Raw genomic sequence first — 14,249 nt, forward strand, 5'->3', positions numbered from 1 at the left:
ATCAAATAGAAAATGAACAATCAACAGAGAAAAATCATTGAAACCAAAAGCTGGTTTCTTGAAAAGATCTATAAAATTGATAAAATATTAACTAGCCTGAACAAGAAGTTAAGAGAGATGGTGCGAATTGCCAACATTGGGAACGAATAAGGAGAAATCATTAGAGATTTTATAAAAATAATAAAGGAGTGGTATGAATAATTTTAGGCTGATAAATGACAATTTGGGTGAAATGGAAATATTATTTGAAAGATACAAATTGACAAAAGTTACACATGAAAAAATAGAAAATCTGAAGAGCCCTATAGCTACTAAAGAAATCGAATCTATAGTTTAAAACCTTCTCCCAAAGAAAGTTTTAGCTCAGAGGTGACTTCACTAATGAGTGCTACAAACATAATGAAATAATAGCAATAGAAAAACGGAGACACTTTCCAACTCATTTTACAAGAGCAGTACTATCCTATTTTCAAAACCAGTTGACAAAAATGCCAACCAATGGGAAACAGACTTGGCCCAGTGGTTAGGGCCTCCGTCTACCACATGGGAGGTCCGCGGTTCAAACCCCGGGCCTCCTTGACCAATGTGGAGCTGGCCCATGCGCAGTGCTGATGTGCGCAAGGAGTGCCCTGCCACGCAGGGGTGTCCCCCGCGTAGGGGAGACCCACGCACAAGGAGTGCGCCCCGTAAGGAGAGCCGCCCAGTGCGAAAGAAAGTGCAGCCTGGCCAGGAATGGCGCCGCCCACACTTCCCGTGCCGCTGACGACAACAGAAGCGGACAAAAGAAATAAGACGCAGCAAACAGACACAGAGAACAGACAACCGGGGGAGTGGGGGAATTAAGTAAATAAATAAATCTTTAAAAAGAAAAAAAAAGTCAACCAAAATACTTCATGAACATAGATGAAAAATTTCTTAACAAACTACAAATAGATTCCAGTAACATTTTAAAAGGATATTACATTATGTTTTAAAAGGATATTACATTATGATCAAGTGAGATTTAACCCAGGAACGAGTAGTTGGTTTAATATCCAAAAAATCTAAGTATTTCACCAAAATTCACAAAAGAGAAATCGATATAAACATTTCACTAGATGCACCAAAAATACTTGAAAATGTCAGTATATATTTATTATAAAAAGTCTCACTCAACAAACTAGAATGAGAAGGGAACTTCCACAACTGAATAAAGGATATCTATAAACACATATAGCTAAGATAGTACTTAATAATGAAAGACTAAATACTTTTCAACTAAAAACTGGGGCAAAGCAAGGATGCCTGGTCTTCTCACTGCTGTTCAACAATGTACTAGAAGGCCTAGTTAGCACAAAAGGAAGGTAAGAAAAAGAATTAAATCATACAGACTTGAAAGGAAGAAGTAAAATTGTCTTTATTCACAGATAGCATGATTGAATGTGTAGAAAATAGTAAGAAATCTACCAAAAATTCACTAAAACTAATGAATGAATATAGCAAGTTCTTAGAATACAAGGCAAATATAAAGAATTAATTGCTTCTGCTGAGTGTGTGGAAAACTGCAAAAGTCTCTGCCACTCTAACCATGAGAAAAGGCCAGATGATCTACAAGATCCTAAGTTTTGTTGGCCCATCCAGGAGATGAATTTTTAAGGCAATCAGATAAACTTAATTCCAAAGAGGAACAAGTTCCTCCAAAGAGACAAAATACACAAACCATTTCACTTTTCACAGAGTATGGAAGAAAGAGGTGGCCTCCACACAAATGAGTAATTAGAAACAAGATAAAAATTTTGAACAGCAACAACAAAAACCCTCTTAAAGGTCAATTGTGGGCTAGCATGTCAGTTTGGAATAGCCAGAGAACCCAGACTTATGGGATTTTGCACTCACTAACAAACTCTTCTCCATGGGCTTCTACCATATGCTTATAAGAAAAACTGGGGACAGGGAAAGAGACCAGAGCTGGTCCTACTTAAGAGGCCCTGGCATTTGGGGGGTGACTGATGGCAGCAGGTGGGCAAGTACAAAGTTCTGCCTGCTTCCTTAGATCTTTCTCTCCTATGAGGCAAGAGCCTTAGGTTCCTGGCAGAGAAGGAGCAAACTTGTCTATTCCCAGGGGAAAGCAATGACCATTGCTTCTGGGAGAGGAGTGGCGAAACCTGACTGCTGTGGCCGAGGGATAGGAAATCCTCTTTCTCCCAGGTCACAGGAAGATTCATTGCTGCTGGGGTCAAAGCAAACCACTCTACTCCTGGGGGAGGGAAAGGACACATCCAGGCTGAGGATCCTACTGGAGCTGTTACCAATTGGAGAGTTCTGGGGAAGGGAAACTTCCACTTAAGATGGGTCAAAATCACAAGGCAGAGTTGCCAAGGGGAGGAGGAGCAGGAATGCTGATACAGCCCCCCCTCGAGGGTGTGCCCAAGACCCGACGGATAGAGGCTGGATAAAGCTACAGAGAATAGGGAAACCCTCTCCCCGCACCATGAGTCTAGAACCAACCAGAACCAAGTAACAAGCATTAGCAATCTACTGCTGGAAGAGGAGTGAAACCATAGAGGCACCTCTATGGTGCAGGCTTGTGGCGCTATCTTAAAGCTGAGTGGGGAGCAAGAACAGAGAAAATCCCCCCAACACCCCATTCCCCACAAAGCTACAGCAGTCCACTGCAAAAGGAAGTTGAAACCCGTGGGCGCTGCCTTAGTGTGCCAGGGCTGCTGTAGCAAAGTATCACAGGCTGGTTGGCTTAAACAACAGGAATTTATTGTTTCACAGTTTTAGAGGCTAGAAGTAAAAAATCGAGGTGTTGACAAGCTCATGGTTTCTCTGAAGTCACTCTAGTGACGGCTTGCTGGAAATGCTCCACTCACCCCTGCCTCTGTCACACGCCATGCGTCTCCTCCTCACTGTGTCCATGTCTACTCTGCTCATGAGAACTCTGTTCATCTTGGAGGGGGCCCATTCTCATTCAGTTTGGCCTCATTTTAACTAATAGGATGTTTTGAGATCCTATGTACAAATGAGCTCTTATGACAGGACAGGAGGGTAGGACTTGAATATGTCTTTGTGGTTTGGAGGACATGACTCACTCCATAACATACATTGAAGGTAGTCATTCCAACAACCAAACCCAATTCTAGATCAACACTTTCCTACACGAATGGACAGACAGAAGAGGGGGTGTATGTCCATTTCCAGGTGTAAATACTATCTCTCCCAGCCTCTACTGTACTTCTGCACAGATGTCCAGCATCCAATCAAAAACTAGGAGACACACACAAATACAGAGTAAAACAATCCACTGTCGAGATGATGTAATTATCAGAATCAGACTCAGAATTCTCAGAGAGGGTCTATGGTCCTAAGTCCCCAAGTTGGTCCCTGAATAGGCAGAATGATGTCCCCTCCCCCTGAAGAGGTCTATATTCTAAGCATTTAACCTGTAAATATGTTACATGGCATGGCAAAGTGACTAATCAGCTGACCTTGAGTTAGGGACATTCTCCCGGATTTTCTGTGGTTCCAATGTAATGAGAAGGGACCTTAGAAATGAAGAGGGAATCCAGAGAGAACCAGAGGATTGGCAGCCTGAGATGGAATGCTCGGATGTTGCAAGGAAAGAGATTCTTCTCTAAAGCCTCCACAAAGAAATACACCCACTCAAAACCTTGATCTTACTGGGTCAGACTTCTGATCTACTACAGCACCCAGTGATTCCCATCCCCTGGGGGCTGTAGTAGTTTCCTAGTGTTGCTGTGACAAATTACTACAAGTTTAGTGGCTTTAAACAAATCTACAAATTTGTCTTACAGTTCTGGCAAAATACCATGCAGGTGGTGAAACAGTGTAGAACTTAATACACATGCACAAAGTACAAGTAAAATTGCAAAAATACACATAAAATTGGTAGATGACATCAGTGTCAAATCCTGGTTGTGCCATTATGCTACAGTTTCACAAAATGTTACCATTGGGTAACAGGCAAAGTATACAAGGAATTTCTCTGTATTATTTATCTACATGTAAATCTACAATTATCTCCATAAAATACCTATTAAAAATGAAAGCTAAATACTTTTTCATAAACACAAAAGTTGTGAGAATTCATTAACAGCAGACCTGCCAACAAGAAATATTAAAGGAAGTTCTTCAAGCAGAAGTATGATATCAGAGAGAAACTTAGATCTATACAAAGAAATGAAACGCACCAGAAACAGTAAACATGAAAGTGAATATAAAGAATTTTTTATTTTTAATCACTTCAAAAGATAATTGATCTTTATCTAGAAAAATAGTAAAAATAGTATTGTGGGGTTTATAACAAATGTAAAAGCAAAATGTATGACAATAGTATAGAGGATGAGAGGGATGAATTGGAAGTACAATGTTGTATCACTTATCATTTTACCACATGTGAAGTGATAAGTTAAAGATATTTATTGTAAACCATAGAGAAAACTCTAAGAGAGGAATGAATAACAAAAGAGATGAAATGGAATAATAATAAACAATCCAAATGAAGATAGGATGAGGAAAATGGAATAAAAAATATATGGGACAAACAAAACTTGGAGCAAGATGGTATATTTTAATCTACTCTTATAACTAATTGCATCTAATATAATGTTCTAAAAACGTTACCTAACTGTAGACATTTTCACATGTTCTGAGGAAGAATACAGGTATGTGAATTATTAAAGTTCTTTTTGCAATTGGTAACTCTCATTCTGCCTTAAAGTAAGCAAGGCTAGCAAACTGAGTTGTAGACTGTATCTGATTATGCAAGAAATCCAACTTTGAGCATAGCATTTAGGGGCTGAGGAGATGATATGTAAGAAGGCCACAGCCAGGATTTTGGGGGAAACATACAGAAGGACAAGAAAGAAACAAACAGCAGACTCTTATTAGCATGCTATTTTAAATATATATTTTTTAAGTTCCTGGATGCCTAACTTCAAGTAATTTTTTTTAAAAGATTTATTTATTTATTTCTCTCCCCTTCCACCTCCCCCCCCCCCCCCCCCGTTGTCTGTTCTCTGTGTCTATTTGCTGCATCTTCTTCTTTGTCCACTTCTGTTGTTGTCAGCGGCACGGGAATCTGTGTTTCTTTTTGTTGCATCATCTTGTTGTGTCAGCTCTCCGTGTGTGCGGCACCATTCCTGGGCAGGATGCACTTTCTTTCGCCCTGGGCGGCTCTCTTTACAGGGCGCACTCCTTGTGTGTGGGGCTCCTCTACGCGGAGGACACCCCTGCGTGGCACGGCACTCCTTGCGCGCATCAGCACTGTGCGTGGGCCAGCTCCACACGGGTCAAGGAGGCCCGGGGTTTGAACTGCGGACCTCCCATGTGGTAGACAGACACCCTAACCACTGGGCCAAGTCCACCACCTCAAATATTTTTCGAAGCAATGACTGCTTAGGAGTCATAATCCAATGGCTTACATGGTATTCTTTTTTCTTCTGTTCTTGCAATAATTGTGTCTAATACTCTTACAGACTTCTCACTAGAAATTTTCTTTACACAGTTAACATCTTCAGTTGAGTCCTATTTAATTTTTAGTAGCTGATATTAACATTAGAACATATTTAATCAAGTAAGTATGCTTCTTGTTGCTAAATTGTAATAACGGGTATGAATTCTGGTAGCAATATTCTAAAGAGTAGAAAGATATCACCTGTTCTTTTGAAGTTCTGTCTTAGGAACCTCAGAATGAATCCTCCTGCAAGCCCCTTGTTCCTACTTCCCAGAAGATGTGTGATGATGGCTCACAGAAAACAAAGACAGGACAAGACTAAAACAATCTTGGAAGTGCTTGGAACTCAAAAATAGAAATTTCATGCAAAAAATTGACTTATTCCAGAAAGTTAATAACTCTTCTCCACAACACGCTTACTCAAGCAGGAGTGAATGCTTTGCATTGGACAGATGTTTCCAAATGGAGCACTTTTTCAGGAGAGGGCTTGGTCATCCAAGAAAGAAGGTGTTTGGTATGATTTCTGTATTGTATACTTTATTACAGTAGGCAATCTCTACCATAGTATCAGGCTATTATGTATTTATATCAAGTGATTAGAATCATATTTTAAATAATACATTTTCTTGAATATTGCCATATGAAAAATCTTTTCTTTGAATTTTTTTTGGAGAAATTTTCCATTTTATTGACTGTATAGCTCTTCCCAATTTAACTTAGAAAGCTACTGTCTTAGTTTGCCAAAGGGTTGTCAATGCAAAGTACCAGAAATGGGTTGGCTTTTGCAAAGGGAAATTTGCAAATTTGCTTACAGTTCCAAGATCATGAAAAGTCCACATCAAGGTATCAGTAGAGATGCTTTCACAGGTACTGCCATGTGGTGAAGCAAGATGGCCGCCAATCTTTGCTGGGATCTCTGCCTTCACCTCCAGAACCTACCGTCTCCTGGAACTCAGCTGTGAGCAACCAGGCACGAGGTATGGGGCCTGTCTCTTACTGGCACTCCTCTCTCAGTTTCTGCTGCTCCACTGTCTTCCTGAGTTCAGCTGTGAGCTATCAGTCATATGGCTGATCTCTCCCTGGGTCTCAGCTCTTTGAGTCTCTTGGTGCTTTGCTCCTTGAACTAATCTGTGGCCAAACCTGGAGTCCTTTCACTCACATTGCAGGATCAAATATGGTTTCCCTTTCTTCTTTTTTTTTATTTAAAAAATTTTTAATTGTCTTTTTTTAAAGATACATAGATAACAAAAAATGTTACATTAAAAAATATGAGGTTCCCATATAACCCACTCCCCAACTCTCCCACTCCTCCCACATCATTAAACTCTTTCATCATTGTGGCACATTCATTGCATTTTGGTGAATACATTTTGGAGAACTGCTGCACCTCATTGATTATAGTTTACATTGTAGTTTACACTCTTCTCTAGTCCATTCAGTGAGTTATGGCAGGATATATAATGTCCAGTATCTGTCCTGCAATATCATTTAAGACAACTCCAAGTCCCACAAATGCCCCATATCACATCTCTTTTTCCCTCTTCCTGCCCTCAGCAACTACCGTGGCCATTGTCGCCACATCAATGATACAATTTCTTCCATTGCTAGAGGCACAATAGTTGTATAGTAAATGTAGCAGTTTGATATTATTGATGAATTCCAAAAAGAAATATTGGATTATGTTTGTAAACTGATCTTTTCCTCTGGGTGTATTAGATTATATTGGATTCAGAGGTTTGCTTGATTAAGTAATCATGTAAACCTCTTATGCCAGTAGGGTGTTGAGTCCCCACCCTTTGGCAGATAGGGACTCACAGATAAAAGGCATGGCAAAGGACAGAGTTGGGGGCTTTTAATGTTGGAGTTTGATGCTGAAGCTGGAGCCCCAGGGAGAGAGACAGAGTCATTCACCTGATAGTCTACAGTTAATCTTGTGGAGAAAACAGAGGCGCTGAGACCAGAGGCACCCAGGAAGCCTGAACCCTCGCAGACATTGGCAGCCATCTTGCTCCAAGAGGTGAAAATAGACTTTGGTGAGGCAAGTAACATATCCTTTATGGCCTGGTATCTGCAAACTCCTACCCCAAATAAATACCCTTTATAAAACCAAACAATTTCTGGTATTTTGCATCAGCACGCTTTGACTGACTAATACAGTAGAATACCAGTAAATCCACTCTAATCCATATTTTATTCCTCCATCCTGTGGACCCTGCGATGGTGATGTCCACTCCACCTCTAAATCAAGAGGGAGCTTATATTTCACATAGCTGATGGGTGTGATTCTTCTGCTTGCAGTTGTAGGCACTCTCGGTTCCCTGTGTGCTGGTTGACCATCATCACCTCCCTGTTAGCTGACCTGGGTAAGTCCAATGAACAGGAGTGTAGGTGTTGCAACTCTGCTGAGGCTCAGGGCCCAGCTGGCACATGGGAAGTCCAGAAATTCAAGTCTCCTGAATATACACCAACCCCAGCACCAACCACAGTTGCAGTAAAGTGACAGAAGAGGCTGTATAGAAAGGTCACATCTGAGTCCAACTCCATCACACTCAGGAGCACAAATTCCAAACACCCACTGACAAGGCACTGAACTCCAGAGCCATCTGCCATGACCATAGAACCTGTGTGTCTCTGTAGCCCTTAGGAGCACCAGTACCTGGTACTTGGGGTTGTATCTACTTTGGGGATCCTGGGTTCTGCTGAGAATTGCATAAGTATGACCCCTCTGATGATCTCCCGACTCATTGTGAAGTCTCTTAGCCATATAAACTAATTTGTCTTTACCATTTCCCCCTTTTACTCAAGGTCTTTTTCTAGTTGCATCACCAGCTGGTGATTGGTAGTAATCCCTTGGTGCCAGGGAGGCTCACCCCCAGGAGTCATGTTCCATGCTGGAGGGAAGGTAATGCATTTCCATGCTGAGTTTGGCTTAGAGAGTGGCCATATTTGAGTAACATAGAGATTCCCAGGAGGCAACTCTTAGGCACCCTACAGTTCTAGGCCTAGTTGAAATTTCAGGCACACAGTCTCATAAGCATAGTCATCAGTATCAAGGGCTTATCATTGGACCATCCTTCTTCACTGGTCTTTGCCCTTACACTTGGGGGGTTGTTGCTGTTCCATTGGGTAATGTGACAGAGCTCTCCTGGCTAGGAAGTCAGCACTCCTTCAGTTGTCATATGTAACTCTACCTACTATGAAAATACCTAATGAACATCCGAACATTTTTATATACCTTATATACATGCCTTGGAGAACTCCCTCCCAACCATGTGTCTCCCATCAATAACACCCGACAGGGAAACGGACGTTGGCCCAGTGGTTAGGGCGTCCGTCTACCACATGGGAGGCCCGCGGTTCAAGCCCCGGGCCTCCTTGACCCGCGTGGAGTTGGCCCATGCGCAGTGCTGATGCGCGCAAGGAGTGCCGTGCCACACAGGGATGTCCCCCGCGTAGGGGAGCCCCACGCGCAAGGAGTGCACCCATAAGGAGAGCCGCCCAGCGCGAAGGAGGGAGCAGCCTGCGGAGGAATGGTGCCGCCCACACTTCCCGTGCCGCTGACTACAACAGAAGCGGACAAAGAAACAAGACGCAGCAAAAAGACACAGAAAACAGACAATCGGGGGAGGGGAGGGGAATTAAAATAAATAAAAAATAAATTAAAAAAAAACAAAACAAAAAAAAAACACCCGACAACAGTGTTCCTCCCCTGCCATATTTGAACCCCTCTGTGATCCAAAACTTCTTAAAAAATGAAGCCTAATATATTGCCAAATTCAATTAGTAGGAAAATTAAACAGTAATGATAGGTTTAAAGATTAGAAATAGAATACATACTAATTTAGAAAAACTAAAGTAAAAAATAAATTGGAGTATTAAAAAATGAAAAATATCGTAAAACTTTGTTTTTGACATTTTACCTTTCATCACTTTAATAGGTGTTGCCCTGTATGTACAGTGGCAAGGTAATCTCTTTCATTCCTTCCTCAGTGTCTACATCCTTTTTTTTTTTTTTTTAATTTTTAATTTGTCTTCAAAAAAGTTTTAGCTCACAGTAAAGCCACATATACAATATAGAGGACTCTCATATATCCAACATCAAACCCTTTTCCCCCTTCCCCAGCAATGATCTTTGTACATGTTCATGTTATATTTGCTACAGCTGATTTATTGATATTGAAACATAGCTAGCAACCATTGTTCCATTTTGGTTTACATTATGGTTTATATTTTAGACTGTACACTGTTGTAAATTTTTAGTTACATTATGGTTAACATTATGGTTCACATTTTAGACTATACTCTTTTATAAATTTTTGGTGAAATTTAACATGTCCTATATCCATCATTGCACGATCTTGAGGAACACTTCCATTGCCCCCCAGTTACCCCTGCTTCCATCTATTCTATTCCTCTCTCCCCCTGCCTTCAGGGCCCACAGTGACAACCAAGCTTCACTGCTTGAAGGACCAGATACATAGATACTTGCAACAATGCTGAGGGCTTGACACACTAGACTGTCCTCATCCATTTGAGCCACCACTGCTCTAGAGAGACACCCTTCCCTGTTTAAGAATATCAGGCCTCCCCACGATGGGGGTACACCTTCCCACTCATTGTACGTGTCTCCACCCATAGATATAACACACTATGATTAGATGAGTACTCACACACTCCCTAGAAGCTTGCACCTAGAAGCTTGTGCCAGATGCCCCCCATTAAGCACCTTAAAAAATTAACCCTTCCTTATTTTATCTTCTAAAGAGTTTTCTCATTACAGTTTCAACCACATACCTGACAATCCCCCATGTTCATATGCTCCTCCAACCCTCTCCCCAATTCCTTGGGCCATCAACTTTTCTTTGAATTTTAACATCACAGTTGAGGTTTCCCTACCTTTGGATAATATTGGTCCTTCTGTAGTTATCACAAAATTTTCCTTTTTAATATTCTGTAACTGTAATAATGACACAAGTCAAGTATAATACACTTTTAATCAAATATGAAAATATTTTCCTATTCACTTCATTCCTATTTTTCTCATGCCCCTCTACCTACACTCTGCCTCCACACATATCAAGTGTTTAGTGCAAATGACAGGTGACACTCCTGCTCCTTGTCAGGTCTCCTAGCAGGTGGACAGCCAAATTAATGTTGTGACGACCCAGTGCTAGGGAGACTGAGCCACCTAGCAAAGATCAATTTTGCATATATACCAGCATATTATTTACTATTATCAAGAACACCCTTTTTGCATATTAATCTCTAAAATGTTTATAAAAGAGCATCTTATTTTAAAGTATTTGATTGCTTTTAACACTCTAATGACTGTCTTAAACTAAATGAGTCAACCTGAAAGTTTAAAAAATCAAACTAAAATGAATATATAGCGAAATATCAGAGTGCTAATGATTGATGAGCTCTAAATCAGGCACTATCCTAATCGCTATAGTCATACTGAATAATGACTATATAAAATGAGAAATTGTCTACATCATATGAATACCATTAATGATAGGACTTGTTTTTTTTATTAAAATGGCAAGAATACAAATAACTTATATCAGTAAAATACAGTGGTTGAGACTCCAGAAGCAACATTAAATCAAAGCCTATTGATATATAAGAGACTTAGGAGATTTTAGGAGGAAATATAAGGAAATATCACTGAACTTATTACTCTAGATTACAGACAGCTGCCAAAGGCAAAAAAAATAAAATGGCAATTAGGTTGATTGTAGTACTTTAATTTTTAAAGAAAACTTATTAAAAATACAGATTTTTAATCTTACATTCTTGACAGATATATCATCACCTACCTTTCTAAAAATAGTAGAAGCACAATTGTAGAAAATGTATGTTAATTAGTCTTCGAGTTGTACAATAATATGGATTTAAAAACCCTGACACACTCTTACTTTCTGCTGCACTGAAGTTAGATTATGGCATGGAATTTATGTCAGGCTGGCTCCAAAATGGAATATTGTGTCCCAGGCCAGTATTGGTAAACTGTGTCCATTTTGGCACAATTTCTCCAGCCAATGAAAGCATAAATCACAAAGAAAAAAATGTAACCAACCAATAATTTGAGATACCAAGAAAGGAAAAGAAATCAGTTTTGTAAAAACACTTTTCCCTTTTTTAAATAAGCTTCTTTATTTACTCCGGATAGTTAACATAACAGTGTTCAATAGTGAAGTAAGCAGATTTTACACTCACTATTACTGTATGGATAGAAACAGCCATATGCATTTTTGTTTCTATAAGTCATCTCAGATCACTGCAATATGGCACATGACAACAGAGATTCAGAGGCACAAAGTTAATAAATACATTTAACATTGTCAAGCATTCAAAAGATAAATGCAATCATATAGCAAAAAAAGAATTCAGTTTGCAATTCTGAGCTTTCCCAAGGATGTGAAGAATCTTTTCATTTGTCAGAAATCTCGATAGCAAAGATTCCTGTAAGAGAGAAAAAAATTATGCAGATCAATATTTTTTAACTCAGCTATAATTACATGCATAAAAACTTTATTCTAGCATTTGTCTGGCAAAACTTAAGATTTCCCTCCCCCCGCCCCGAATTTCATTTATTAACCTTCAATCCATATACTCAGATAATATTGACTTTTTCCCTGGTTTTACATCCTTTTGTGCATTGTATGAACTTACTAAACAAATTAACACACGCAAAATGTTCCATCACATTTGTATAGCCAGGAAGAATGATAACGCTATAAAGGAAAATCAATATATTTTTATGATGCTGAATTATAATGTTAGATGACAAAAAATAGTTGACACACACACCTGACTTTTATTCACTTTTTTCTTCTTATAAATAATCATGCTTATTAGTGAAAGCTTGGGAAAAAATTAGACAATTAGAAAAAAACAAAACTTTAACTAACAGATGTACCACCCCAAATACAACTATTGTGCTATTTGGAGTTATTATACTCCTACTGATAATTCCCTCACTCAAAACTACAGTGTATGCAAAGTTGCTCGAACAAAAACTGTACACAAATGGTTGCAGCAACTTTATTCATAATTGCCACAAACTGGATACTGGAGAACCTTTGAAACTGGGAAAAAAAAAAAAAAGTCTAGAAGGGTATGACATTCTAGCCAAACACTGTGAAAGAAATCGCTGTCCCCTATCCCACTGTCCTCTATCCCCCAGCAACCCCCTCAGGCCAGCAGAGCCCAAGTGGAGAGCCAGTGCAGGCTGCCTCTGCTTTCCCACTGAACTCCCATCTCACACCAGCACTAGAAGGTGGCAATCCACTTCCCCCGTGGGTGTGGTGTCAGGGGAGGCCAAGGTGAAAGCATAGACTTCCATCCCTCTGCTGAGTGGATGGGAGAGTGGGACAAGGAGTTCAGAGAAAGGATAAAAGAAAACTTTACATGAAGTCCCGGACCAACCCCCAGTGACCCCACATGAAAGTGACCAGAAAGTTAGAGAACGGTTCTACTGTGTGGAATTTGTCCATGGCTCAAATTAGCCTCTGAATCTGTCTAAACTAGATTGGCACACAAATGAAGCAGATCAAAATAGCACTATAAAGCCTCTAAAAACGAAATGCCATTGGAACCACAACTCACAAAAGTAGACTATGGTCTCTGTGCTAAACCTAAATGGGATGATTGCCTTCTTAAAAAAGAAGAATAAGTAGCAACCACAGTCTAACATCAAGATATAATAATAATTTATTATTATGTCTAAGATATAACAATAATTTTTTAAAACTCATCATCCTAAGAACCAGGAAAATAATAACTTGAATGAGAAAAGACAATAGCCAGAAACCATCACAGATATGACTCATATTGGAATTATCCAGTAAGGGTTTTTAAATGGCCATCATAAAAATGCTTCATCAAGCAACTATGAACACTCTTGAAATAACTGGAAAAATAGAAAATTTAAGCAGAGAAATTAAAGATATAAAAAAATCAAATGGAAATTATAGCACTGAAAAATTCAATAGCCAAAAGAACAACAACAACAACTCACTGGATAGGCTCAATAGCAGAATGGAGATGACAGAGGGAATTGATCTGGTGCACATGAAAATAGAACAGTAGAATTGGAACACAGAACTCATCTGAAACAGAGGAAAAACAGACTGAAAAAATAAACAGGGCCTCAAGGAACTGTGGGGCAATACAAACAATCTAACATTCATGTCATCAGAATCCCAGAAGGTGAGAAAAAAAATGGGACTAAAAATATTCAAAGAAATAATGTCTAAAAATTTCCCAAATTTGGTGAAAGCTATAAACCTAGAGATTCAAGTTTAATAAACTGTACAAAGTGATATACTAAAAAAAACACAGTAGGTAAATTCAAATGGAATTCTAAAACATGTTCAATTCTATACACATAAACTCACAAGTTAGAGAAAATAGACCAATTCCTGCAAAACAACAATTACCAAAATTTACTCAAACTGAATAGTTCTACAACTATTTAAAGAAATCTAATTCATAGTTTAAAACTTCCCCCAAAAGAAATGTCCAAACTCAGATGGCTTCACTGGAGAATTCAACCAAACATTTAGAGAATTAGCACCAATTCTATACAATCTCTTCCGGAAAATAAAAGAGAAAATAAAATGCTTCCTAATTCATTTTATGAGACTAGCATTACTCTGGTACCAAAATCAGACAAAAATAAAATTATGGACCAATATCCCCCATTAATATGCATGCAAAAATCCTTTTAAAATGGTGACTCAAATTAGCAGTATATATTAAAAATATATATACCATACTGAGTAGG

General features: G+C 39.2%; 1 protein-coding gene across 10 annotated transcripts in view; it reads right to left on the bottom strand.

Moving 5' to 3' along the window:
• Window positions 1–10,963: 10,963 nt before the first annotated feature.
• TSGA10 (testis specific 10) overlaps window positions 10,964–14,249 on the bottom strand; it is a 142,362-nt gene continuing 139,076 nt past the window's right edge. For 6 of the 10 annotated variants that reach the window (XM_012517963.4, XM_012517962.4, XM_071208734.1 and 3 more), the window contains one exon: window positions 11,589–11,923. In XM_012517963.4, coding sequence (XP_012373417.1) covers window positions 11,899–11,923 — 25 coding nt within the window. In that variant the 3' untranslated portion in view covers window positions 11,589–11,898. Of the gene's footprint in view, window positions 11,924–13,481; window positions 13,573–14,249 lie in introns of all 10 variants that reach the window. The other 4 variants (XM_071208733.1, XM_004474371.5, XM_071208732.1 and 1 more) reach the window with 2 other exon arrangements.

This window comes from Dasypus novemcinctus, chromosome 17 (genome assembly GCF_030445035.2).
Source record: "Dasypus novemcinctus isolate mDasNov1 chromosome 17, mDasNov1.1.hap2, whole genome shotgun sequence".
Lineage (NCBI taxonomy): Eukaryota > Metazoa > Chordata > Mammalia > Cingulata > Dasypodidae > Dasypus > Dasypus novemcinctus.